Here is a 26,816-nt window from a genome sequence, read left to right on the forward strand (position 1 = left end):
AAGGTGGTAGAATCATCATGGGGATGGCTGTTGGGAAAATTTTGATTGGCCCTATATTAATTTAGCTCTTCTGGTCTCTTCAAACGTTAGGAGTACTTGGTATTTAAAACGTTGCTTTCTCTTTTGCCGCCTGAATTTATCTGTTTCCTCCCTCGTGTGAGCAGACTTGTGTATTGTCAGGAAGATGTGCTGATTTTTATGCTGTGGATTGGATAAAACTGCTGGCGCGCGCTCTCAAACACACGTTCTCCCTCCCTCCCTCCCCCATCTCTCCAATTAGTGCAGGGCTAGAATAGGAGCAGCTGTCTTGATTTAATAGCAAAAGCTGGGCGGGAAGGGGTGAAACCTTCGCAATCTTTTTTTCCCTTCAGTGAACTTTAGCTCGGAGGGGCACGTCTCCGCTAATTGACTATTAAATGAGATTGCTTGCTGAGGTGCGCTGGCTTGCAGTTGGAATCCTTTGAGGAACAGCTCTCCGTGCTCAGCTGTACACACGGCTCTTAAATAGAATCTGCCTAATGACTGGAAGGCTTTGACTGGCTGCTCTGCAAGTGTTAAGCAATCTATCGTTTGGGTTACAAAACAAGCCCTTTGTGCTTCTGTGTCTCAAGCAGTCACGTTCTAGACAAAGGGCCACTCGTCCGTCATGAAGTGGGCCCTTGAAGCGGGGTAATTTCAGGCCGGAATTGGGTGGGCGAGGGCTGGATTTTCAGAATTGCCCACACCCAGGTGCGCATCCAAGTGACCGATTAAATGTACATTGTTACATGCAGCTGAAATGCTCCTAGGTAGCTGCCCGCACCTACTCTGGCACAGCATTGTCAGCTGAGCCTGTGCCCTTCTCTCGGGAGCCTGGGTGCATCCCCAATGGGGTGTGGAGAAGGGTCAGGTTGCTCAGATGCCTCCTAGCTTTCCCCGGTTGTCTGAGATGCATCACACTAGGGTCTGGTGTCGCAGTGATCAAACAGCAGGGCAGAAGTGGTGAAGGAGGCAAACACCAAGCTGGTTTTGTTGGTCTAAGGGAGATGCTGTGGGAGCAGGTGGCTTTTCATCACTGATATTACTGCTGGGCGAGGGAGGAGAGAATCTGCAGCTCAGCCAGTGCACCTGGCTTTGACCAATGCGCAGTCCACTGAATGGTGTAAACCACGAACAGGTTTCCCATCCTCCCTTGGTCTCTCCTCCTGTCATATGTTAGTCATTGACTTACGGCAGTGGTCTTCAAATTCTTTTGTGCCCTCCCCCTGCATGGTCTCACGCCTGGGAGCCTCAGGGGAGAAGCTGGGGCCAGGGGTTTTAATGAATAGATTACAGATGGCAGCAGCTCTAGAGTAGCGGTCGGAGGAAGAATACGTAGCACATAAAAGATCAAGTTGAATGCCAGCTGTAAGCTAGGTGGGTTATTCTGCCTTAAAGAATAGCACCACCAGTTGTTTGTGTTGTACCTAAATATTCTGGAGTCTTACTGTTTGCCTGAGGCTTCATGAAATGAGATCTGTATCTCTGCGGGGCTTCCCAAAGTAACACAATTTGAAATGAAAACAAACAGCAGGGAGAGGATGTGAGTAGCGTGTGATGTCCAGCCTGTGCTTGGTTTCTGTCCCTCGCCTCAAAATCCAGCCTACAGCTTCTGTTGTTCCTGTTAGAGTCCTCCTTTCTGCTCCAGGTAGCCTAAAGGCCCCCTCCTCTTCAGGGTGAAAGGCCAATACATAATTGGAATTGACTGAATCTGGCGCGGGGGGCAGCAAGTGAGAAAACTGGAAGGGAACGTGGGTCAGTGGTTGAGAATCAGGTTCCAAATGGGGACGGCGAGCAGAGAATCCTGGAACAGAACTGACTGTTCTTCGGAGGAGTTCTGGGGCCTGGCCTGGCCTGGCCTGGCCTGGCTTGGCCAGACCAGGGAAGCTGCTCCTGGACTGCTTTGGACTATAGTGGTGTGTGCCAGTCCTTACTGTGATGTATTGGGCCTGTTACCATTGTGGCAGTTCATCATGGGCTGGCAGTGTTGCATGTCTTCTCTAGCAAAGCCTGACAACTGTTGTAAGGTGGCTTTGCCCCATGAGTCGCCTTGGGCTGAGTGGGAGCAAAACTCTCTCATTCTCCTGTTGGGGTGGGAGGTTTACATTACATTTATGCTGGGTGAGTGGTTATCTGCTCACTACCCAAGCCCATACTGCTATACCTCTGAGTATAGCTCCTGGAGAGAACCAGAGGAGACAGCTGGAACTGGAAGGCCAGCAGCATTTAGACAAGCAGGAGATAATTAATGTCTAACGTCTAATACAACATTGAGTGTGTCCATCAAGGTGCAGGTGAGATCCAGATAGGCAATCAGCTGCCGACACTAGGAGCAGAGCATCTCCAGGCTAAGACTGTCTACGCTATCAAGTTTTGTCAGCCAAACCTAGGTCGACTCCCAGAAATCGGTGTAATAGAAGATGGAAAAGATTGTTCACACAGCCCCTCTGGCAACAGATCATGTCCACAGTGTGAGCAATGCAGGGTGTGTGTGCGCACGTCCTGGTCAGAGCCCTTTTGGCACAGCCTGGAGAAATGTGTCCACAGGTATCTCGGTTCCTATGGGGTCAAGCGCAGCTGGGACCGCAGTGCCTCCTCTCCCCATATACTGGTCAGATCCAACAGCTCTGCAGAGGTCCAGCCCGGGAAGGGGTTCGGGGTGATGGCCAGCCATTGTCACCTGGGGAGACGCAAGGAGACATCTCTACCAGGAGCCAGCAGCAGGATCGGACATTTAAATTCCCAGGACTCCAGGAGCTGGACCTTTCAGAAAAATACTGGGTATCATGAAGTTCTTCATAAATTAAAGGAGTTGAGCATGCTGCAGCTAGCAAGGAGCTGGAAGGTGTACCTTGCTGTACTGAAAGCACTTTCAGTAGCTAGCCCTGGCTGCTTGCTTGCATGGAAGTTGGAGTAGGTCGCTGTGCAGCTTTTTGGCGCTTTAGGGCTTTTCCTGCTAACCTCAAATATCAGGGTGTGGTCCATCTGGCAATTTCTTAATCTGAACGGAGCCGTCCTGCAAAAAAGAAATGAAATTCTCACGCCTGCAGTGGTGATGTGTCTCCGCCCCCAAAGCCATTAGACATATTTGACTCCAGATTCTGGTTTGATGTCTGCATGTAGCAATGCACAAATGTTTGTTACTCCCCCACCCTTCAAAAGTCCCACAAGCTTGCCACTAGGTGATGCTCTGTTCTGTGTAGCCTGCATGATTTATGCCTTTCCCTGGAATGGCAAAGCAGTTGTTCCATTGGGTTTCGAGTAAGCACGGCATATTTGCTGTTGTAGTGATACAATTTTGCTAGGCTAGAGAGCCCGGCTTTAATTTGGGCTAGGGGTCTTCCTCTTCTCCTCTCCTGGACTTTGCAAACATCTGTGGAGGGGCAGCCACATATTTTGTTCTGAATCTGAATGTTCACAAACCTGTCAGATGCTTTGTTTTTTCCAGCCCGTCCTGTCTTGGCTGTCTTGCCTCCTTTTGATCCGAGTACAACTTAACCTGACACAGTGGGAAGCTGCTTAGAATTGACGCTCCGGTCTCTCTAAAACCACCTTTGTCATTCCATGTGGACGCACTGATGAAGCCTGGCACTTGGTCCCTGGAAGTTGAGTGCAGGGCGCGTTCTCAGGCTCAGCTGATTATGATGTTACAATCCCTATGCAGTTATACTACCACAAGGCATGTAGTGCTAAAAAAAAAAAAACAAAAAACCCCAGTGTGGGAATTACACCACTTGCTGTATCATCCAGAGCCATCCACTTTGAAATCCCTGTAGTCTTGGAACAGTTCCATCACCGTTTCTTTTCCTACGCAATTTGGAGCAGCTTCTCGGCTGGCTACAAATGAGTCAGTGCATCAGTCTGGAGGGGATCTCATAACCAGGACATTCCCAGAGTACTTCAAGGCTGTTCTGAACTGGAATGCTAAACAAAGGAGCTGCTATTAAACAGAGGAGGATGGAGTGTGCCATCACGAAAAGCGAGGAAGAATTTCTGTCCTGTGCGCCAGTCCTTTTTTTGCTGCCTTTAATAAACTCAATTCCCAATTAAAATCCTGATTGATCAGCAGGAAGGAATGTAGATATTTAAGGTAGCATAGTAGAGCAATTCTGTGCAGATGATTACAGCCACTCATAACTTTCCCAGACAAATTCCTTTGAAGTAATTTGTTTTCCAGGCCTGGACTCAGCGTGGAGCTGTGGTGACTGGTGGTTTGAGTTTAAACATACCACCATGCTCCATGGGTCAGCAGGAACCCAGTGCTCAGTATCTTGGAAAGTCAAGTTGTGTTTATTTCTGTTCTTAACTATGGACGTCACTGAAGGGCGTTACTCCACATTGTCACCACTGTTAGCTGAATTTAGCCCCATGGCTCTGCAGGGTGTAAGCCATTGGCAGTCTGTTGCTATCTGGGAGGGTGTGCACCATGTTGGGCCATGTAACTGGAGCCGGGGAGGAATTGTTTTTAGAAAATAATAATTTTGACAAATACATTTTGTGGGGCACAAAAACAACTTGGGGACCTGGTAAATGGTTTCAGCCCCCCAAGTGGTTTGTTTTGAAAGGTGGAGGGATTAGTTTTGACCATTTCAGAACAAAACATACTGGCTTTTCATTTCAGGACCTGCCACCTGGAACTTCATTTATATTAAAAACCCAAACAAAGGGAAACAAACACCTGGCAACAAAACAAAAAATGATTTATTTCTTAGTTTTTCAGGTCAAACAAAATGCGTGTTAACTCACAATGAAGTTTGGGAGGGCGGGAGGGAGTGAGGGAGAGAGGGATTAGATTACAGGGAGAAAAATCCCCCAAAGCATGCAGTTACAGGTCATGCTGAACCAAAAACATTATTTTTGTTTGCTATTTCGGTTCCATTGCTCCCTTACCGAAAAGAATCAATAGCTCACTTAGGTTTAGAGATGACAAAATACCACTGAATTTGTTTGCTTTCTTTCCATCTGCCACAACTTGTACAGCCATATAAGAATAGCAACTGTCTGGCCCATTGTGTAAGCACACATTTTTGTACTACGTTAACTACATCCGTTTAGAATCAAGTCCAGAATGCCTATATGAAAGTGCTTATACCGATACCACTTACTGTCTTAATATGCCAGATGTAAGCAGCTTGACACCAACACAACTACAGCCACAGTAACAAAGAGGAAGCCGTGCTAGTCTATACACTATCAAAACAAAAAGCAGTCAGGTAGCACTTTAAAGACTAGCAAAATGGTTTATTAGGTGAGCTTTCATGGGACAGACCCACTTCTTCAGACCATAGCCAGACCAGCCGTGTTGGGTCTAATCAAACGATATCCATTTCCTAAACTGGCGTTGTTAAATCAGTACGAAAACTGATGTATTGACCAACTCGAAGAGTTTGCAGACTAAAAGGAGGGCAGAACACCTCGAGGGTGAACCGACCCCACGAGTGGTGAAAGCAATGACATTCAGCACTTCTGGGCAACACGCGCCTTCAGTTTGGAGGGTTGGGTTTTTTTTTTGTTTTTTGTTTTTCCAATTTTGTGTGTCTGTTTTAAGTGCTTGACAAAAACATAGGGCTTGTGGGTTCACCAATGTTCAACCTCACCCCATCTTTGCATATTACCTAAGAAATTAGCGTATTTATTTCCCTTTGAGTTAAGGCAGCTAATCTCCACTGGGAGAGGAGCACAGACGACGCAGTGAGATAACTAAAGGGGTGATGTTTCACTGATGTAGTTAAAGGAGTGCAGCGGTGTGTGTAATGCCCGCCCTGGTCACGGGTGAGTGGAGGAATAGGTAGTGAGCAGTGTACCTTGTAAGCCGAGCACTTGGGCGGCTGCCCAGGAGAGGCTCAGGTGCTTCCCAGCTGATTGACAGAGCGCCTGCAGCTGGCAGCCTGTGATTCTGTGGGTGGTACATGTCCACATGTGTCTCAGTGCACAGAACAAAATTGATTCTGCCCAGGGATGGGAAAAGTTAGAGGGACCCCTGGTAGCGAGCGGTGGGTTGCAGTCGTAACCCATACACACAGTGTCGAACAGCAGGGCGGTATGAGCACAGTATTACAGCACGATTGAGGTCCACTCCCGGTCATTGTAACGTAATCCACTGGCCTGCGGTGACTTCGTTAGGCTGATGGGTAGCAGTTTGTCTTCACTTCAGCCTTAGCCTGCGCTAGCCTAGCCAGGCGGGTGTCCCCACTGCAGACCCATGTATCCCACTCTGCAGAATTTCTGGACTAGCACGTGGACTGGGATTGAAGACAGCTGGGATATCCCCTGGCCCGTAGCATGGGAAGCTGGGCTGCTCTGTGAATTCTGAATCCCTCTTCCGTCCTCATGGGAGACTCTCTGTCCCAGGCTTGATCTCTGGTTTCTCTTCAGCCCAGCTGGCGGCCTGCTTGCTTTGCAGCGAGAGCCCCGGCTGTAATGGCCTCTTACACCGCCCTGTAAAGGAGCCAGAATTGGGGCGGGCTTGCGTGTTGGAGGGGCATAATTTGCACCAGCACCCTGCCCCTTGTGTGGATGCAGTTACACTGGTGCAAAGGGGGTTGATACCAGGGTGGCTTATCCCCTCCCTGCGCTGCTGGGAGCACCTTCATGCTGTGTCCACGCACTGGGGCTTCACTGTGCCGGGACGCTGTGACTGTAGTCCAGCCCTTAGCAGGGAAGCCTTTTCCTTTGTCCGGCCAGCAGGAAGTGTGCTCTCCTTGGCAGCAGTCTCTTCCCAAAGCATTCGGAGTTGGGCAGGAGACGCCCAGCTGTTCCTTAATGAGGCTTGCCAGTTGAGAACGGAAACTCGCCGGCGAGGGGCTCTCAGACTGTAAGGCCAGAAGGAGCCATCATGCTCCTCCAGCCTGACCTGCACACCGCAGGCCACAGACCTTGCCCACCCGCTCCTGTAATGCACCCAGAGCTGCTGAGTTCCTGAAGTCCTCACATCTCGGTTCACAAGCTTCCGGTGGCAGAGATGCCATCGTTTACTGTAACAACCCAGCAGGTGCCTGTGCCCCAGGTTGCTGAGGAAGGGTCTTTACCAGTCTGAGCCAGGGAGGGGGAAAGCTCTCCCGACCCTCAGCTACAGCTGTACTTTGAGCTGTGCGTTTGCCACAGAGGGTTTCAGGGCCAGGCTTTAGAAACCCAAATTAAAGATGGAGGAAGTTGAATCTGGGGATCTCTACCACTAACTTTCTGTGGGACCTTGGGCAAGTCATATGGCTTCCCTGCCTTGGTTTCCCCATCTGTAAATCGAGGCTGATGCTGCTGACCTCCTTTCTAGATCTATTCCTTTAAGATCTACCGATGAGAGCCCTAGGTACGTCACCTCTCTCTGCCTCTGTTTCTCCATCAGGTCAGTGGGGCTCATGCTGGTTTTCCCCTCTCCATGGAGAAGGAAGTGGTTGGAGATCACGGGAGAAAAGCACTGTGGAATGGCAAAGGCGCATTGCACATCTTTAAAAGTTCCCTGTAAATCCGCTGCACTCGGCGAATAATAAATAGCTCCGTAGAGTGCCAGTCCAAGGGGCGGCACCGCTTGCTCTTCTGTCCATTGCTGCTGTCAGGAGTTTGGAGTGGCATTTTGTCTTTCTGTAGCAAGTCTCTTCTCCCCGCTGACTTGCCTTAGACGAAAACACGTCCAGCCCTGAGTGTGTGGGTAGCAGGCTCTGCCACTGCCTCGGGTCTGTGACAGCCTGGCACTTGTCGCATCACAACCCTCTTGGGTCTCTGCGCTGATGGACCTGGCATGTGATCTTGTCTGGAACATGACAACTGGGCTCTGCAGGTGGAGGAGTGTGCTTGTTCCAGCCACCTTCTGCGAGCCCCTTTGTTAATATAATGTTAGGGCTGTGCTCCCTTCCTCCCGAAGGTGACAGGTCCCAGCCTGTGGGCAGGGCAGGAGGGGTGGGAGGGGAGCCATCCCCAGGCCTCTGTGCTGATCGCTGGTTGGACTGCTGCTTTTCTTGTTGTGGGCAGCCGAGCGAGATTTAACCAGAGAGAGAGAAGTCTGTGTGGTTTGGATGGTTATGCAAGATTGGTATCTCACTAGGATTTTCAGCATTGCGCGCTCATTTGGAGAGGAACATTTCTTTAACTGGCAATGTCTAGAGGTTCAGTTAGGCAATAATCTGTCTTAATATTTTCAGATTATGAATTGTGCAATGTTAGGATGTTAGAGAATGGAGAATGAGACAGTGCTTATTTTGTAGATGATGACCGTTGGGTTGTGTCAAGCTGCTTTCGGGTGATAACTGGAAGTTAAACAAACCCATGTAGCAGCAGGTGCCATTATTTTTTTAGTAAATATAACAACCTCCCATGTTTTGAATACGTCTCCATCTCTGGTCAAAACACTTCTCAGATTTACAATTAAACTGTAACACAATCAGTTTGGGCCTTAGTGTGTTTTCTGTTGAATTCAGATTTCATTTTAAACAGGTGTAATGCTAAAAAGAAAAGTGAGTTCTAACTGAAATAACAAAAGGAGATAAAGTGGATTCTAATTAATTGGGCCCTCCAAAAAAACAAAAACAAAACACTTCCATTTCTATCCACCCTGCTCTGACTGCAAGGCTTGGGAACCGCATCCATGTCCTTTTCCTTTTCTGTCTTTCCAGTAACAACCTCTCTGGAGCACAACAGCCGTGTTTTCCTGTGTGCCTGCACAGCTCCTGTCAACGTGTTGCCTAAGCTAGTCTCGAAAAACTTATCTAACCTCTTTTCATTCATTGAGTGCTGAAAAATGAGCCTGGTAGCACACAGATGTCTGGGGAGGTCCCTGGCTGGAAGAGTTTTCGGTCTGGTAAATTACATGGTGGAAGAGCTGCAGTATTAGGGGAGGGAAGCAGCGTGGGGAGGAGGTTGGGTTAGGAATGAGATTGTGCAATTCATTGTCAGTGCGCGCTCACCAGAGCGGATTTCAAGGGATGTCCTCAAGAGCACAGAGCCGTTGAGGGCCCACGTCCCATCAGAAGGCACAACTGCCCTGTGCGTTTGAAGATCCCCTCCTTGAAAAGAAGCCAAACAAACCCATCCAGTACGTGGCGGAGGAGGAAGCTGCCTTGGCCAGCTCCCATCCTGAGTGTGTCCTGATAGCGGTGGGTGGTTGCAAAGCGGCAGGCTGCCCTGCTTCACGCAGACAGAACTGCCCGGGGACGGCATCAGCAGCAGGCTGGGGAAGTACAATGCGAGAAGGCCCCTGGCTTCTCCTGTTGAAGTAAATGACAAAGCTCATGTAGGGTTACATTCAGGGGGAGTTTTGCCACTGGGGTGTGGGGAGGCATAGATAGCTCAGTGGTTTGAGCATTGGCCTGCTAAGCCCAGGGTTGTAAGCTCAGTCTTTGAGAAGGCCATTTAGGGATCTGAGGCAAGTAGACTCTGATGGAGCTGGTACTTGTATGGGGAATTAGGGTGGCTGTAATGGTCAGAATGGAGTGTAAGGGCACAGATGAGTGTTATGAGTGCCTCCTTTTAGTGGGGCTGACAGATACTGCAGGGAATTGCTGTGTCTTTACATTCAGATAGCTTTGGAGTCCCTTTTAATAAATGCCAAGTGCGTGTGTTGTTGTGGGATTGTGTGTAACTCCTCTTGGAGGCGATATGACCCTTGTAAACCTGGGGACATGCTGGGAGCTTCCAAGCCCTCCATGACCACTGGGCCAGATGAGAAGGAACTTTTGGGACATACCATGTTACGTGGGCTTTCGAAGGAACACCGGGGTGGGAGTGATGCCAGTGCAAATTCTCACCTCTGGACTGAACCATTTAAAGCTACGCTTTGAGGAGAGAAGTCTTGTCTCCCTGATGGCCCCAGATCTATGAAGGAAAGGACAACCTCTGCAGGGTGGGCTTGTTTGCAGCTGCTATGAGCATATAAACACAGTACAACCCCATGGTGGGGAGGGAAGGACCGTTCACCTGCCAGAGCCCTGGCTGGAGTTGGACGATCTCAGGTGAGCTTTGTCACCTGCATGCAAATACTACTTTAACTGTTTGTAATGTGTTTTTCTTGGCAGTGCTTTCACCTGAGGAATACAGGTGCTTGCTTAGAATGGGGTGGAAACTTACATCTCTAGGCAGCTAGGCTGTTGGTAGCCTCTGAGGACAGCAGGAGGACGGCTAAGCTGCTGCAGCACTCACAGTACAGGCAGGGGACTGGCTGGCCCTGGAAAATCCACCCATCAAGAGTGGGAGAGACGTGGGTCCCACTCCAGAGAGGTAACAGCTGGACTGGGATGGAAGCAGTAGAGGTGCGGCTGCCCTGAACTGACAGAAGCAAGGTAAATTCCTCCCTCTCTGGAGTCTGTCATGTGCAAGGGCCAACTCTGCAGCTGGGTACGTCAGTGGTGATCTTCGGAAGCAAGCGGCAGCTCTGACCCCAGGGCATTGGAATCTTACTCACCCAAATGACTGGTCAGGTGTCTGCCTGGCACCTCAGTAACCAGGCAAGCAACTGGTTTGTGGAAAACCCTGTCCCCAAGTGTGTGACTGGTCCAACTGCTGCCCAGGCCTTTTCTGCTGCTGGTGAATTGAGCAGGTGACCGTTAAGCACCTGACAGGGTTTTCTGCGGGCTCGAGGCGCCTTCTGTGATTGGCCTGCCCAGCTGGGCCGGGAGGGAGGTGGCTGCTGGTTTCTGTTTGGAGGAGACAAGGCAGCTGTGAAGGTGATGGAGCTGAATACGAATGAGTGGGTGTGCAGACAGACATGACATACCTGGGCAGCAAGGCAAAGCAGACGTCTCCTCAGTGGGTGTGGGGTGGAGGTTAACGGCCTCTCTTGCCCCATTAGCTGTCTGACAGCCGCTTGGCCGGCAGTTGTCCCACCTTGTGCTGTGATTGCAAATCATCTCTGAAGCTGAGCCCGCCGGCTCTTGGGTGAAGGACCTCCAAGGAGCATGCTGGTGCTGCAGGGGGCCGCTGAGTCAGTAGGAGGCAATCTTCCTGTGCTGGCACGGAGCCAGGGCTCCCCCGTGGCGGGCAGTGGTGAGCGGTATTGCCAGCTGCAGTGGTCACCAGAGACCCCCCGTGCACTTACTGCAGAAGCTGCTCTGTTGGTAGGATAACAGGCTGGGAAATTGCACTCCGCTGAGCTCACCTTTAGCCGCCCTTGGCGTGGGCTGTGGTATTGGCCAGCGTTTCTGGCTGCTGCTGAATGGATGCTGCGTTTTTCCCCAGGGGCGGTTGCTTTTCAGTGGTGGTGGAAGTCCTTTCTGTGCATCGCTCGTAACTTGTCCCTCGGAGCGTGCAAAAGCACTGTGGGGCCCCGGCGAGACTCCAGTCAGGCTTACCTTGTAGCGTAGCTCAGAACCACCGACTGGGCTTTGAGCACATCACTTGGCATGACCCGTCAGCGCTGTCGGGATGTAAACGCTCGACACCTGCTCCCGCCTGGGCAAGCAGAGAGGGCAGAAAGGCCCAGCTGTGCAACTTGGCATCGTCTTCCTCTCCGAAAGCCTTGATCCTGCGTTCAGCCACTCAGACAGAGCCTGCTGAATGTGCCAGCTGCCTGCATCCCCCGCTCCCTTCCATCACACTTTCCCTCTTAAGGGTTCTGTCTCCACCTGCAGCTTGAGGGCGTGTTGGTTGGACTTGGGGCTTTTTAAACACCTGCTGGGCAGAGAACGCACCACCCCCAGCCGGTGCCAGTTTGGGAAGCAGTCGCAAGCAGGACTAACGAAAACCAGATGGTTTTCTGTGTCTCTGTGGTCCTCTAGGCTAGCACTTGTAGGATGTGTGTACTGCTTTGGCCTGGGAGCACACCTGATGGGCTCTGTCCCTCCCCAGGCCAACGCAGGGTGGGCTGCCAGCCCAGCTCAGAAGGACTCTGCACTTGCTGGCAGGGCAGCTGGCGGAGCAGCAAAAGGCAGCGCTATGCCACCCTGACCTGGCACGTCTCTGCTGCGTCCCTGGCTGCTGAGGGGCGATGTGCGCCTGGCCTGATCTGGGCAGAGCAGAGAAGCGGTTGCTGCCCTTTGTGAACCTGCCAGCGTTCAGCGCAGCAGGGCTGGAGAGCGACAGCCAGATGAAAATCATCCGGCTCCATTGCATCCGGCTGGCTCCCGTGGTGACTTGGTGCCATGAGAGCAGACAGACTTGGCCGGCTCAGACCAGCAAAGCACAGACGCTTGACTCGCTCTGTACCGGTGACAGCTCCTTCTCAGGTGCTTGCTCTGCCACCTCTTCCTGAGCAGCCGTCTGCCTGCTGGCTGGAGACCCCGAGAGACTGAACAAGGAGGGAAGGAACTGCTGCTGCCTCCCAGTGCCGCGTGCACCGGGGCTGTGCTCCCGCAGCGGCAGAATTGCTCGGCTCTGAAGCTCTGGGCTCAGTGTGCTGTGTGCGCATCAGGGACTACGGGTATACCCGTTCACCCCACCCCCGCCTTCTTCCTCAGCCCTGGGAGCGCACAGATGCGCCAGGCTCTCGCGCAGGTTGTTCTGAAAGAGCCAACGTGAGTCGTGTGTTTTAGGGCCACCTTGTCGGCCTTTTCCGAGAGCTCCTGAACTCGCTGCTCTGCGTGGAAGGGGCCCGTGGTGTGATGGCGAGCACACGGTTTCCTTTGAAGTCTGGTGTAACCAAATCGCCGAGCTGCTGGAAATGGACACTCGCTGGAAGATGGGCTTCAGCTCGCAAAGCACGAGCTCGTCCCATGGGAGCTGCGGGTGAGTCCCTGTGTCTGCTGCAAGAACACCTTCTGCAGGACAAGCCGTGACCTCCAACAGAGGAAGCTCTGATGTTAGTGAGTGGGGAGCAGCCCAGCAGAGCGTGGGAGGCAGTCGCCGGCTCTCAGGGGTGTGGCTTACACATGTAATAAATATTTAGGGTACGCTCCCCAAGGCTGGCCTGGAGCAGCCGCTGCTTCTCTTCTACAGCAGCACAAATGGGATGCTGGAACCACCCCTGCCAGAAGGAAACGTGACATGGTAAAACCAGCCTCTCCCCACCGCTTTCCAAGCATGCAGACGAACAGTCCATTTCGGTGGCTGCAGCTTTCGCGGGATGTTAGGGCTGGGCACAGGGGGCTGGGGGCCCGCTCTGTGGGCTGAGTATCTCCATCTGCCCTCCCACTGGGCCCAGACCAGGCCGTGGCAAGGTACACCTCTCCACGTCACACCTCCTGGGAGCTGCCAGGGCCATCTCGCTGGGGAAGGGCGAAGGTTCCTGTGCGGCTCTGCCGTCCTGCTGCGTGGTGGATTTAGCAAATCTAAGAGATGGATGGGCGGAGGTATCCCTCGGGTCACTGCTCCTCTGAGCTGGAAAATGTATTGAATTAGACTTACGCTAATGAAAACCAACCTGACCCAAGGCTGTTGGCGCCTGGGAAGATAATTAAAAGCACAGTCAAGGAGCCAGTGCCTCCCCATCCTTCTTCAGCCCTTCACCAAGCACGAGCCGACATCGGTACCATCCATGCCCTCCTCTTGGAGGCCACTGAGACGCCAGGACCTCGCCCTGCAAAATCCAGGCCCCTTCGCCACAGGCAGGGAGAAAAGGCAATGAGAGCTCTCCTGCCACATGGGCACTCCAGGCTGCCTGTGGGAGTAGAAGAGCTGCCTGCCAGCAGGGGGGCCAAGAAGGTCACAGGGAAAGGAGGGAGCCAGCTGGGGAGGGTGGGCCGAGATGGGGAGTTTCTGCATTAAGCGCAGTGAGCAGTCAGCGTGTTGCCCTGCCCTGATCCACGGCAGCTGTTGCCGTGGGCAGCACCAGGGTATTGCACCCCGGGGGGAGACGAAGAATCCCCGAGATACTCGCAGTCCGCCCTGTGAACGAGGGCAGAGCCTCCTGGCTGCAGCTGGGTTCCCCCCTCCTTTGCAATTCAAGTCACTGTCCACGCGGGAACGACCCAGCCTGGCTCATTTCAGCAAACTCCATGTCCAGGGCAGGGCACCTGATAGTCCCACATCGCTAAGGGCGCAGCCAGAATCCCACCTGCCCTGTGGGGAGGAGTACCCCGCTCGTGCTCTGTCCCCAGGGCAACTGTGAGCCGAGGGCGCCGTTGCTAAGAGACGGATTCAGAGATGTCCGCAGCTGAGAACGGGCTCTGGCCTCTAAACCGCAAGCCAGAACTGAGGGTTTCTACACAACTTCTCTCTGTGTGGTGGTGCTGAGCCCGCCTCTTGCAGGCACGCGCTGGCTGGGCGGGCCGGGGCGGTGATGCCTTGGGTACCAATCTTCTGTGGAGGGCAGAGAAAGTATTTAGTGGCTGTGGCGTTTGCCCAGCTGTGGTTAGTGTGTATGAGAACCATTTCCTGCAGTTAAGGAAACTATTCAGCATCACAGCAGTCCCTGCTAGGCACAGATATTCTAGCTATTAACCCGTCAGCGCTCTCCTCCTTGCAAAATGACGCTATTCCACGCCTCGCCCTGCTTGTTCCGCTAGTCCCAGGCAGCCTGGCTCTGCCCTCGCTGGGTGTACCTGCAACTGGGCGAGGGCCAGCGACCAGCGTCTCCCCTCCACTGCACCCATAGAGGACCAGTCGGGGCTCTTGGCCCCTGCAAGCAGGCTGCTGAGTGGGCAATGCCGTCTCCCTGCCTGGGCAGCACAGCACTCCTGCTCTCTCTGCCTCGGCAGCTACAAAATAGACCCCAGAATCCTTGATTGAAATGTTCTCTCTTAGAATTGAGGCCTTGGCCTGCACCTCCCCTGAAAGCAGCATCAGAGCAGAGTTACACGTCAGTTTTTCCTGGTAAATCTTGGCTCCAAAATGTCTGTTAGTCCATTAGTTGCCACAGGACTTCTTGTTGTTTTTGAACATTCAGAGGGTACAGAGTGGCACAGAGCCAGGAGAGGGAGGGTCTGGGCCTGGCTCTAGCACGTGTTCCCTGTGAGACCTTGGTCAAGTCACCCAATCTCTGTCCATGTTGCTTCGCTTCCCCACCCCCAAAATGGTCCCGTCTTGGTGGGAGGAGGGTAGCACATCCCGGCAGGGATCTGTCAGGGATTCCCCTGGAGGAACAGGGTTTCCCCAAGCAGTGCCTTTGCCCGACCTGCAGAGCCAGCACTGTACTCATCTCCTCTCCAGCCCAGATCCGTTTCTGTTGCTGCAAAGGGGGGTGTGGGCGGGACAGGTGTTAGAGCATTACCCAGCCTGCTGCGATGGCCACCGCAGAGAGGCCGCTGAGGTACCTGCATCAAGCGAATGCCCAGCTGGATTCGCAGTTGTTGCTCCCCCCGTTGAAGAAAGGGCGAGGAGGGAGTCCTCCATGGTGTTTGCTTGCGCACTCTGCATTGCATGTCTCGGAGGGTGCACAAGGGATGGAGGGATTTACCAACAGCCTTTCCATCTGGCGCCCGTTTTGAAAGCAGGGGAAATTGCACACGGTGTGGGTCCAGCAGGTTACACCTACGCAGAGCAGTCTGAACAAGAGCACCCTCTAATGCATGCCTACCCAACTGAGCTGGCCAGCTAGGTCGGGCTGCAGTCACATACCAAGCAACGCGACCCAGATTCAGACCCCTTAGCCCAGCCCGTGTCGGGAAGTGGTTCCCCGTGCTGCAGAGAGCCAGGCTTGGCTGGAGATGCCTCTGGCTGAAGGCTGTACGGACGTCATCCTCCTTGATTTAGTCTCCTAGGAACCGTCGAGTTGGGTTTCTTCAGAAGCTTGCAGAGGAGGGCAGCCCAGCCTGTGCTAATGACCTGAGGAGGACGGACTTGGACACTTTCCTAACGAACAGCGTGAGTTGGGGTGTTCGGCGCAGGTCGCAGCGCACCTGCAGCCCTTCCCCCATATCTCTGGAAAGCACATCATTTCTCTCTGGCTTTGTGCAGCTGTGCAGAAGTGAGGCTCTGGAGAATGCCTTTATCTAGGGGGTTGGGCACGCTGCCGGCGGCTGCGGACTGGGTTAACGTGAGCCGGCATTGCCCCGCCTGGCTTGGAGGCATGACCGCTTCAGACAGACAGCCCGTTGGCCTGGCTTCTTCACACCGGGGGTGCATTTTCCTGCCCAGACTGGAGGCGATGGAGCTGGGCTGTGCCGCCCTGGTTGGGTCGAATTTCAGCTCCCTTTGGCACGGAACAGGTGGGAGTGCAGCACGCTGCATTCCCCAACAGCGTCCCATGCTCTGAGACAGACAGCTCGCAGCCGGCGGGGTCACGATGGGCATATGGAGGGATCCAGGTCCTTGAGCTCCCTCCCAGATTTGTAGCCACCCCTTGCCTGTAAAGGCGAGCCACGGATGCAGTACCCACAGATGTAACGTGGGTTTGTAGGGCTCTGAGAATGAGGCTTCGTGGTGCTAAGCAGGTGAATCTGCTCCCCGGTGACCTTGGGCGGGTCGTTCCCTGCTTGCCGCCTCAGTTTTCCCTGCACAATGGGGATGGCGTCAGTCGTCAAGGTTAGCGGCTTATCCCAAGAGTCGCAGATCTGTGATTTCTTGGTCGTCGTTTCCTTCGCTGCTTGCTGCTGCGACGTGTGCTCTCCGCCGGCCGCTGGGAGGGGGCGGGGCATTGCGAGGCTGGAGGACACCTGGAAACCCCCAGAAGCAGAGAACACAGCAGAGACCGTTTCACAGACGTGGCTGGACACTGCAGATGGGGGGTTGGTCAGCATTTACTGCAGTTGAGTCAGTTTCTCCTGCACCCAGGTGGAGAGGGCTAGCGGGAGCCTTGCGGTGACGTGTGACACATCACCTTGTACCGGCGCACACAGCACAGCTCCTGTGGCGGGGGAGCCCGGGGCCAGAGTGCTGCAGGGGGTCTGGCTGGGAGCACAGGGCTGGGTAAGAAGGTGGGGTGCGGAGGTCGGGGAGGGCTTGGGTCCAGGTCGTGGTTGCCTTCGGGCTAGTGCCTGGTTCCTCCTCTCCCCTTAGCAATGGTGCCTGCCCAGCGCTAACTAGGCATCCGCGCGGCTGTGCAGCTTACAGGGACCTTAGCCCCGGGGCAGAGAGTCGGAGGTGCTGGGTGTTGTACGGGTGAGGACGTGGGGTTCATCTGAGGGGCCACGAATTCCTGCTGCTTGTGTCGCCGCATCTGGTGTTCTGGAGAGGGGAAGTAACTCAAGACCAGGCTGGTGGAGAGGCCTAGTGGGGAGTTCTCCATGCGGGGCAGTGGAGTACCCCGAGGAGGCTGGCCCTGTAACGAGCATGGCTCAGCTCCCCTGCTGCCAGCTGGGCCAGTGAAGCGGACGAGGCAGCCCTGGGGGGGCATAACAGAGCAGGCAGCAGGTGGGGGCTACAAGAGGAGAAGGCTGTAAGGGCAGGGGAGCAGCCGGAGCCGTTCGCTGGCTGACGTTCCCAAGCCAGAGCGCCAGGGCCTGAGCAGCAGCAGAGGGAGGCGCTGGCTGGAGTGAAGGCGAAGCCACAGAGACGCTCACTCCCTGGGGTCTCCTTGCTGGAGAACCGTCCCAGAATGCGCGAGGGGCTCAGGTGTTACCCTCTCCTAGTGGGAGGCAGGGTTCCTGGTTGTTACGCTAGCATGGCCGGTAGCCTCCTCGCAGCAGCTACCCCACAGAGCTGGCTGTGGCTGATGTACTCTGTGACACCGCTGTCGAGGCCTCAGAGGGCAGGCCAGTCCCCAGGCTTTTCTCTCCCCACTGCGCCTCCCAAACCAACAGGACTTCCTGCTCATCTGCCCCTCCCGTATCGGAGCTGTGCTTGCTGCGGACACATCTCCGCTGGGATTCAGGGTGCCAGTCGTGTCGCCTCCCAGTAAATAACGAGCCTCTGGTTCCTTGTCTCCACCAGGGTGAAGAGGCCAAGTGGCATGAGCAGCCTCCTGGGGAAGATTGGCTCCAAAAAGCAGAAGATGAGCACGCTGGAGAAGTCCAGGCTGGACTGGGAGAGCTTCAAGGAGGAGGAGGGGATCGGGGAGGAGCTGGCCATCCACAACCGCGGGAAGGAAGGGTAAGATGGGGCTTTATTTCCCAGCGGCCACCTGCCAAGTGCCGCCTCCGCAGAGAAGCACCCGACCCCACAGAGGGAGGCAGCCATTGAGAGCCTCCAGCAGCCCTGGGCATCAACTGCTGGAGGACGCTTGGCTGTCCTGAGAGCTCCTACGGTCCCCTAAGGCCTCAGTAAGGTTTTCAGGCCCATCCAAATGGCTTCTGGCTGGCCTGGCTCCTGGGGGGGTGAGGGGCAGCTGGGGGCAGGCGCTTAGAGAAGCCAAGCTAAGGATCTGCTGAGGAGAGATGGAGCCGCCTATGCTGCTCACTCGCAAATGCCCATTTCCTAAGCACGTTTTCCCCTCTTACCGTCGCCGCAGAGCAGCGCACAGCCTCCTCCGGCGTTCCTCTCCGGCGCCAATGCGTACAAATACAGAGCAGCTGTCCGAGCACGCTGCTGGGCTTGGCAGCGTTGCCTATCGGTTGCGTCTCTCGAGCAGTGTTCGCGCCAGTGCAGTTAATGGAGGCGTCATAAAAGCTAGTGGCGCTGGAGATAAAATAGTTCATAACGTGCGCCATGGGGAAGGGAAATGCAATCAGAAGCAGCTTCCCCAGCACAAGGGCTTCTCTAGGCTATGGGAAAAAATCTCACTGGCTTAGTGGCCTGCTCATAAAACGTAACCCTATCCGAGGCGTTCTCACAGGACGCCTGCAGGGGACCTCAAGGGCTCCGCAAATCGGATTCTCTGCATCAAACGGATATTTTCTTGCCCTTTTCTTTTCTCTTGGTGCCTGGCCCATGACATAACACTCATCCCATGCGATCTGCCCTCCTTGCTTCTCCAGCACAGAGAAGTGGGGGTCACTGGAACAGCATGGAGGTGGGTGGGTGCCATCAAGGCAGAGCAAACCGAAAGAGCTGAGCAGATTTAAACCAGCTGTGGATGTGGCTCTCTGGGTTCGGAGCCGTTCCCTCTCATTTTTTCCTTCTGTGGGTGGAATAAATTTTATGTGCACCGATGCGTGTGCAGATGGGCACCCCCAGTAGAAACACACACTGCTGGCTGGGGGCGCTCTGCTGATAAGCTGAGCGGCACCTGAATCTCTCCTGGGTGGCCGCCAAGCCCTCAGCTTACAGGGAACGCTGGTGAAGACACTTATCAGCCATCAAGCAGCGTTAGACCACGGTGGGGGAGCAGCTGTTGTGCAAGACCTGACGGGTCCTCTCTGCACACTGAGCTAAGGCTTCTCCGTTCCTGCGCGGAGCTGGGCTTCTCTGGGGAGAACCTCCTCCGAAGGCGTGTGTCAGCATCCCCAGGAGTGACAGGAGCCCACGAGCAAGGCTAGGCCAGTGCCCTCTGCTCAGCTCCCAGAATGGTTAGACAAGCAGTGCCAGCTTCCTCCAGGCAAATTCCCACCGGCGTCCCTTAGCTGGCTTTGCATGGTCTTGTCTTCGGGAGGGTAGAGAGGGGATTCGAATCTCTGGTCCCAGCCGCTCGCTGTAGCTGCCTCCAGTAGGGCCTGCTACTTACAACGGTGCTGTCCTCCAGCGGGGTGCTTGTTCCCCAGAAGCTGGCCTGCCAGCCTACCTGCGAATTCAGTTCACGCGGACAACTGAGCAGCCCTCAGGTGTGGCTGTACTCAAAGCAATGCCATGAAACGAAAAGCTCCTCCCCTCTTCCCAATCCTTAGGCCAGGCATTCGTCCTCCTGGCAGCACCATCAGTGGTGCTGCACCCACTTACGCCTGGGCTGAACCGGGCCCTTGCCCCTTCAGTGTGACTGCATTAAATACGCCAGCTTAGCAGGCTGGGGGGTAGGAGGTCTTCCAGGAAATCACATACTTCTTTAACTGCTGGGTCCTGATTGCGTGTGAACTCCTCTCACGAACTGAAACCATCCGGCTTTCCTTGGAAGTGCCGACCCCATTTCCTGGCCAACCTGCAGGCATACTGAAGAGCCACAGCATTCACTCACCGCAGGTCAACCTGGCCAGCGATGCTGACGCAGTAGTTCTTGGAGGCTGGAGAAGCGAAGGAAAGATGAGTGAATCTGCAGCCTCGACTAGCCTTGCTTATTAACTGGCCAGTCAGATTCGGGTCCGCCTGGCTCTCAGCAGCTGCTTTTGTCATTAAACGGCAGAGGAACATGGTGCGATGGAAGCACAAGACTCTTCTTTGCCTGAACGTGTTTGTCAAATGTGCAACCTCCAGGGTTCCCCGGACGACCGGCTCTCCCTTAATCACATCCCCCTGAAAGGCAGAGAGGTGGTGAGGCCCACGCATCAGTGAGCCACAGCTACCCCGGGGTGTGGGACGTGCCCAGCTGTGGCACCACGAGGTGGAACAAACGTGGCCGTCATTGGCTGCCGTTTTCTGGGAGCCCCTTTTTTGTTTCGTGTCCCCTCCCCCATGAGGCACTGGTCGGGTGGCCCGTGCCCATGATTTGCTGGGTAATCATCGATACGTTGCGTTAGAAGGCTGCCAGGCCGGGGCCTGCCTGGCGCTGATGAACCATGTGTCGTGTGTCTCTTACGAACCGTTCTGCTGCCCCTGCTCACGCGCTCTGGCTCTGCAGCTATTGCCATGAAGCAGAAGGTGAGACCCACCTGGCTGGAAAAGCGGCCCCTCGCCCACGGCAAGCCCTGGCAAAGCCGACACCCTCAGAAATGCCTTGGGAGGGTCTCGTGGCCGGGGCTGGGGGGCTATTAAAATAACCTTCTGGAGTCACTGTTTGCGTCTCAGGGGGCTCACTCGCTTTCTCAGGCTGCCCCATCAGCACTCCTGTTGCGGCCGAGCAAGGGAATTGCGGTTCCACCCTTGGAACACAGATCATTCTGCCATCCCCGGCATGGCCTGCTGCACCTCCAGAGCTAAAGGGGCCAGGCAGTACCCACCGCTGCATCCATCCTCCCTCCTCTGCTCCCTCCCCTCCCGTCGTAGATTGTCAGTCCGGTTTCTTTCCCACCAGCAATGCAATGCAGTGGCGGGGGGGTGCAACCCAGACTGGGTCAGCTCCTCTGGGCCTGGCCTGCTTTTGGGAAGGAGACGTCCCTTTTGCCCTGAATCTGGCCTCCCGCTGTATTTGATCACCTGAACACGTGGGGCAGCTTCTGAACTGGGCCACGTTATGTGGAGCAGCGCCAGCAGGGGACATGCAGCAGATCTCTCCGGGCCATCGCGCTGTATGATGGCACGTGACCGGCAGGGGACCTGACGTGCCAATAAAACCCGCCCAAGGGAACGATCTGCTCTCCTCATTGGCAGAGGCTTCTCTTCCAGCACATGTCGCTTCCTCTGCTAGAGACCCTGTGCCCCACTTCCACGAGTGCCGTTATTTGTAGCGGGTAACAAATCAGGCAATGTAGGTTATTAAAAATAAAGCCTTCCCTAGCTTGATTAGTCCCGTGTCGGCATGAGCTGCCAGCACTACCTGCCATTGCAGCTGGCCCAGCTTGCCCGGTGGCAGGCAGGGAGCGGGTAGGCCCTGTTGTCTCTGGGCTTGTAAGGCGCGGCTGGGGACAAGTGGCTGGGTGGGGTTCTCCGGCCATCTCCCAGCAGCTCTGGGTCAGATGCACTCGGTTTACAAACCACGTCTTGCCGTCTCCCTTTCGTCCTCGCAGCCGGCTGTGCAAACGCGGTTCTTGGGCCGCCTGCTGGGCTGAGCTGCACTGCCCCTTGCCCACCCCTGCAGCACTCGTCATGGTGCTGGTTAGACTGCCCACGTGGCTCGCCTAGTTAGGGCACAGGTGCAGGTGAAGTAGGTCCTATGCCCTGTTCCAGGGACGCTGGGCGAGTACCCACAACTGGCTGGGGTGTCGGATACTGGGAGCTGTAAAGCCTTCCCGCTACTCCGGCCTGCCGAGAAAATGGGAACAGCTGCACCGTTTGCCCCAAGAACAGAGCCTCTGAGTTAGGAGCCTGTGAGCAGCTGCGCCCCTGTCAGTCAACCAGTGCACATCCGAAGCAGGCGCCCCAAGGGCGGTCTCTGGGCTCCTGACGTGTCAGGAGGATTTCCAGCTGCCTGTAGTTCTGCCAGACCGTGCCAGGCTGGGCCCGTCTCAGATTGCCCCTGCCGCTGCACCCATGGCGGCAAGGGGTGCCCCAAACCCAGGGCCCAGCAAGGTCGGGGGGGTAGGGCATGCCCAAGCCAGAAGACCTCACTGCCACCAGAGCATCCCTGAGCAGCACCGAGCCCCTGGAGCTGCTTCGGGGGAGCTGGGGCCAAGGGTGCTGCCTCTGCCTTTCGGGCGTCTCCCTGCAGCCCTTAGCCTGCCACGTTGAGCCCAGGCAGGCCTGTTGCACCCGGGGGTTGTCTGAAAGTGCCTTTCGTTTCCCGCAGGACCTCTGTCCCATGCCACGGCCGGCCCGTTCTCCCCGGAGCTGGCAAGTGCTGCTGTCAGGGGAGGGTCAGCCAAGCTCCTGCAGTTGCACCAGGCCTCCCTTCCTCCTCTCGACTCGCTCAGCTCTGCGCACATCGTCCAGTTAACCCCGCGCCTGGTCTGTCCCAGCCCCTCACTCCCCAGGCTCAGCCTGGCTCAGCAGAAGCTGCCACCCAATTCTGCCTGCCTCCTGGGGCGTTGGCGGCCTGTGGGTGTTCTCTAGCAGGGTGAGCCTGGCACAGGTGGAGTCTCCAGCTCACTCTGGGAGGAGCCAGGATCCTCTGCTCCAAGGCCTCCCCGGTTTGCCCTGGGGAGTGGTGGTTTGTGGAAGCAAAGCCTCGTGCCATTGGCACAGAGTGGGGCGTGCCCGGGGGCTCCTTGCAAATTTTCCCACACACCACCCACGTTTGTAATCTGCAGCACCCGGCGTGGGTGTCCATCCCCATCCAGGGAGCTTTGGCCTGCACCTCAGCCCTGACTCACAGCCCCTCCACCGCCTGGGCCAGTTCCAGATGCAGCCAGGAAAGCCAGCCAGACCAGTGACACAGAGGAACTTGGACGAGGCAACCTGCCAGCTGGGCACCTGTGAAAGCTGGCCGGTGTGCTGTCTTTTTCTCCCTTCCCGGGGCGGAATAAATTTTGTTCTGCACCAAGGCACGTGTGGATGTGCAGCACCAATGGAAACCTGCGTGGGCACTCTGCCAATCAGCTGGGCGGCACGTGATTCTCCGTGGCGGCCACCCGAGCGCTTGGCTTACAGGGAACCCTGGCTGCTCCCCCTTGGTAGTATTTAACCGGCTAGTCCTGGGCCTGGGGGAGTGTCTGATCCTGGCCTGTCCCTGCAGGAGGTGAGGACAGTCTGGGTTGCAGTGTTAGTGCTTGTCAGAGGGGGCTGCCGGACAAGGATGCCTGCAGGCTGAACCTCGGCATGGCGTGGGCAACAGCTGGGTGAGCCCTGGCCACTGGGACCATCTTAGGGGCGAGTGACTGGTTCGGGCTGCAGTGCCCATCCCGTCCCTGTTTTCATGGCCACCCAGCTACCAGCCATGCTGTTCTGCTTGCTGGCCGGCTGCCCTGGGAGCAAGACTGATGGGCGGCTCAGCCAGTCAGTAGCGTCTAAATGAGGCAGGGCCTGGGGTTAGCCATCACCATGCTGCTTTGGGGCTGGCTCAGCTGCTTTGGAGCCAGGCTTTCTGCAGCTGGGGCGCACTCTGCCTGCTGGGCGTGCCAGACGCGTCCTGGGGGTGGAGGGGAGAGCCCCAGGAGGAAACCTGCTCCTCTGTGGGCCCGAGGCCCGTGGGGGTCCTGGCATCGCCCTGCTGAGTGCAGCGACCCTGGCCGAGCGCTGCCGTGTCCCATGGTGGAACAGACGGCAAAGGAGCGTGGTGCGTCAGTCACAGCGCCGGCTCGGCTCTGGCAAGAGGTGAACAAGTGTTACAGCCCCCGGCGAGGGGCATCCGATTTGTGGCAGAGCAGTATGTCGTTAACCGATGGCAAGGCACTTTTCAGACAAGGGCTGCCTGCCCCTCAGCCCTACGGCGTTCCCAGGCGCTGCTGAGAGAGCTGGGGAGATCGTCCCGGGAGGGTGAACTAGGTTGGGGGACGGGAGGTCTAGGGTGAGTTTTCTGTCCTGCCACAGCTTGCCTGGGTGGCCTTGGACAAGTCTCTTAGTCTGGTCATGCACGAGGACATGGGGAGTCGCGCTGGGATGCGCCCGGGACCTTTCAGTCTGCTGCCCCCCACGCCCTGCGGCGCTGACCCTGCCTGTCTCTCTCCTGCAGGTATATCGACAGGAAAGCGTTCCTGGGGCGCGTGGATCACAGGCAGTTTGAGATTGAGCGTGACCTCAGGCTGAGCAAGATGAAGCCGTGAGCCTGGCCCCTGCGGGCCCGGGAACCGGCCGGCGGCTGGGAGCCGGCTGCCAAAAACGAGCTGTGAAACCAGCTTTTCTCTCCAAGACTCAACCTGTATGTTTCCGTGGGCTGTCCTAGCAGGGAGGGGCTTGTCAGCTGAGAGGAGGGGCTCGGGGGCAGAACTGCCTAGCCAATGACAGCAGTGCATCTCTGGCATGGTCCCCACGACACTAGCCCTGTGTGCTGCTGGCAATGGGAGGGGCCGGACAGGGCTGGCCTGGGCTGCCGCCTGTCTGAACACCAGGCTGTGCCCTGCCCGCAGGTCACCTCGGGGCACCAGCATCCAGCACCCTGGGAGAGCAGGAGACGGGTTCGCCCCACACACTCAGCACACGTTGGACTTAGGGGCAGGGTGGCCGGGCAGGTTGGCTGTTGAAACCCGTTTCAAGGGTGCTGAGGGTTTCCCCACACGTCTCTCGACAGGCTGGCTCTGCTGGGGTTTTACTGTACACGAGAGACCCCTCCCTCGGTCTGGTCTCCCTTCGGCAGGCGGGGGAGGCCTTGCCTCCAGCCGGGCGTACCAATAAAGGATTCAGCCCCTGTGCGCTTGGTGTGTCTTAGTTCTGCCACAGGCACTCCTCAGGCCTGGCCCCGAGGGGTTTGCAGGCCCCGCCTGAGCAGCTGACAGTGGAATCGGGCGAGGCCGAGCTGAGGAAGTGATTTGTCTGAGGAGCCTGAGGCTGAAGGTGGTTTTGCTGGGTCCCAACAGCATCACTCCTTTGTGCAGCTGCTGGGGGCTGAGATCAGGCTGGCCCTGCTGCAGAATGGGACACGCTGCAGCCCTGTTGTCTGCAAGGGGGAAGGTGTGACTGGAAAAGAAGGGATGTTTCTGAGCCATCAGCCTGTGGGATCCTGGCCACGTTCCACGTGTGCATGGTCTGGGACGAGGGAACAGGGCTGAGTCCTGTGCTGGGCGCATGTGCACAGCCGTGAGGCCTTTGTTGTCACCTGCCAAGAGGGGATCCGGTCTTTGCTGCGATGTGAGCAGAGACCGTCTCCTAGCCAAGCCAGCAGCAGCTACTTGTGCAGCAGGAGAGGGGCCCTTTTGAGCTGACGGCCCGGCTGGTGGATCCAGGATGCTGCCAGTGCAAGGGAGGTGCCTGGCGTGGGCACGGCGCGGCGGCGGTTGCGTGTTGTAAACTGTGCCTTTAGCAGTCTGGGCCTGGTGTGTGTCTCTGGCCGATGCTTGGTATGCCTTTAACCCGGAATGTTTTCAAAGCTCTGCTCGAGCGGGGCTGGCGGATCGCCCACACCAGGCAGATTGCTAAATGGTATCGGGCCAGTTCGGAGAACCTGAGGCATGAGGTGCTTAAATGATTTGTCCAAGGCCACGCACCAAATCAGTGCTGGAGCCGAGGTTAGGAAAATGGAGTCCCAGGCTCCTCCCAGCCTGCGCTTGCACCATGAGTCCTTGCTGTCCCTCTCAGGAGGGCTGGAGGGAGTCAAACCCAGTCTGCGCCCAGAACTCTGCGTTAGATTTAGGTCACAGCTGGAGACACCAGCCTGCTCCTTAACCCTCGCTCTTGCAGGGCCTCAGTCCTGGCAGATTCACAACAGCTTGTGGTCAGCCTTGGCTGGATCCTAACGCGGTTGCCACATCCACGTCTCAGGCACCGAGTGCTTCTCTGGCAGCTGCCTTCAGGTAAAGCTGTGCTGGCGCTCTGCCCTGCTCCGTGCCAGCCACCCACCCATCCTTTGGCCCTTGGATCAAACCCTTTGCTAGGTTCGCAGGCCTCTACCCCCTTGTTTCTCAGCCCCCCGTTCCTCTTGTCTCCCTACAAACCAGACAGGGCCGTGACTCTGCTGTCGCATACCCCACAGCTTGTCTGGGACCCTGGGAGCTTGAGGGCTCCCTGTGCGCAGGGGCAGGCGCCGTGAGAATGCTGCTGTTGGGTTCCAGGGTGCAGAACTGCCCAGGAAGGTCTTAACGTTTCAGAGTCTCCACTGGGATGCTGAGCGAGAGGACCAGTGTTCCCTGGAAGCTGAGCGCTTGGGCAGCTTCCCAGCAGAGATTCAGCTGCCAGCTAGCTGATTGGCAGAGCGCCCACAGCCAGCAGCCTGTGTTTTTACTGGTGGCGCCCATCCACACAGGCCTCGGTGCACAAAACAAAATTTATTCCACCCACAGATGGAAAGTGTCAGAGGGGACCCTCCGTGGCAGGGCAAGCTGACCCTCTTCCAAAGGGGACTTGCTCCCTGCTGTGTGCTGAGACCCAGCTGATGATCTGCCCACGGGTGTAATGAGCAGGAGGCTCAAGGCTGCTGCGGGCTGAGAGGAAGGCCCCAGGAGGCCAAGTGCCAGAGCAGCAGCTGAGCTGGGGGCAAGGTGCAGTAGGCAGTAGCAGAGGCTTGCTGTTGCGTGGAAAGGGTTCAGGGCTTACGCCATGCGGCCCTGGGATGCGCTGCATGGAGGAAGGACGCTGGCTTTGATCCGTTGTGGCAGACCTGTTCCCGAAGCCCGCACTTCCCTCCGAGCCTGTGCGTGGAGGAGGCTGATCACCAGCCCCTCTCTGCACCTGTCCCAAGGCCAAGGGGGCCCAAGAGGAGGAAGTGGTGACAGTGATCCTCCTGATGGGATGTAATCAGCCCCTTTTTATGTCCATGGCCAGCTCCATCTTGGTACAGCCAGCGGCAGCGTTCGGCCTGCTCTGCAGCCCGTGGCTAGTCGGCAGTCATTGGAGCCGGCAGCCAGGGAATG

The 26,816-nt window shown here is 56.1% G+C and overlaps 1 protein-coding gene across 10 annotated transcripts in view; it reads left to right on the plus strand.

The window, feature by feature from the left end:
* Positions 1 to 24,655, plus strand: part of CFDP1 (craniofacial development protein 1) — an 83,072-nt gene extending 58,417 nt beyond the window's left edge. For 9 of the 10 annotated variants that reach the window (XM_075008358.1, XM_075008366.1, XM_075008364.1 and 6 more), the window contains 2 exons: positions 17,689 to 17,847; positions 23,987 to 24,655. In XM_075008358.1, the coding sequence (XP_074864459.1) occupies positions 17,689 to 17,847; positions 23,987 to 24,077 (250 nt within the window). In that variant the 3' untranslated portion in view covers positions 24,078 to 24,655. Of the gene's footprint in view, positions 1 to 3,466; positions 4,413 to 17,688; positions 17,848 to 23,986 lie in introns of those variants that run through there. The other variant, XM_075008359.1, reaches the window with a different exon arrangement.
* Positions 24,656 to 26,816: the final 2,161 nt, after the last annotated feature.

The sequence above is a fragment of the Carettochelys insculpta genome, chromosome 14 (assembly GCF_033958435.1).
Source record: "Carettochelys insculpta isolate YL-2023 chromosome 14, ASM3395843v1, whole genome shotgun sequence".
Classification (NCBI taxonomy): domain Eukaryota; kingdom Metazoa; phylum Chordata; order Testudines; family Carettochelyidae; genus Carettochelys; species Carettochelys insculpta.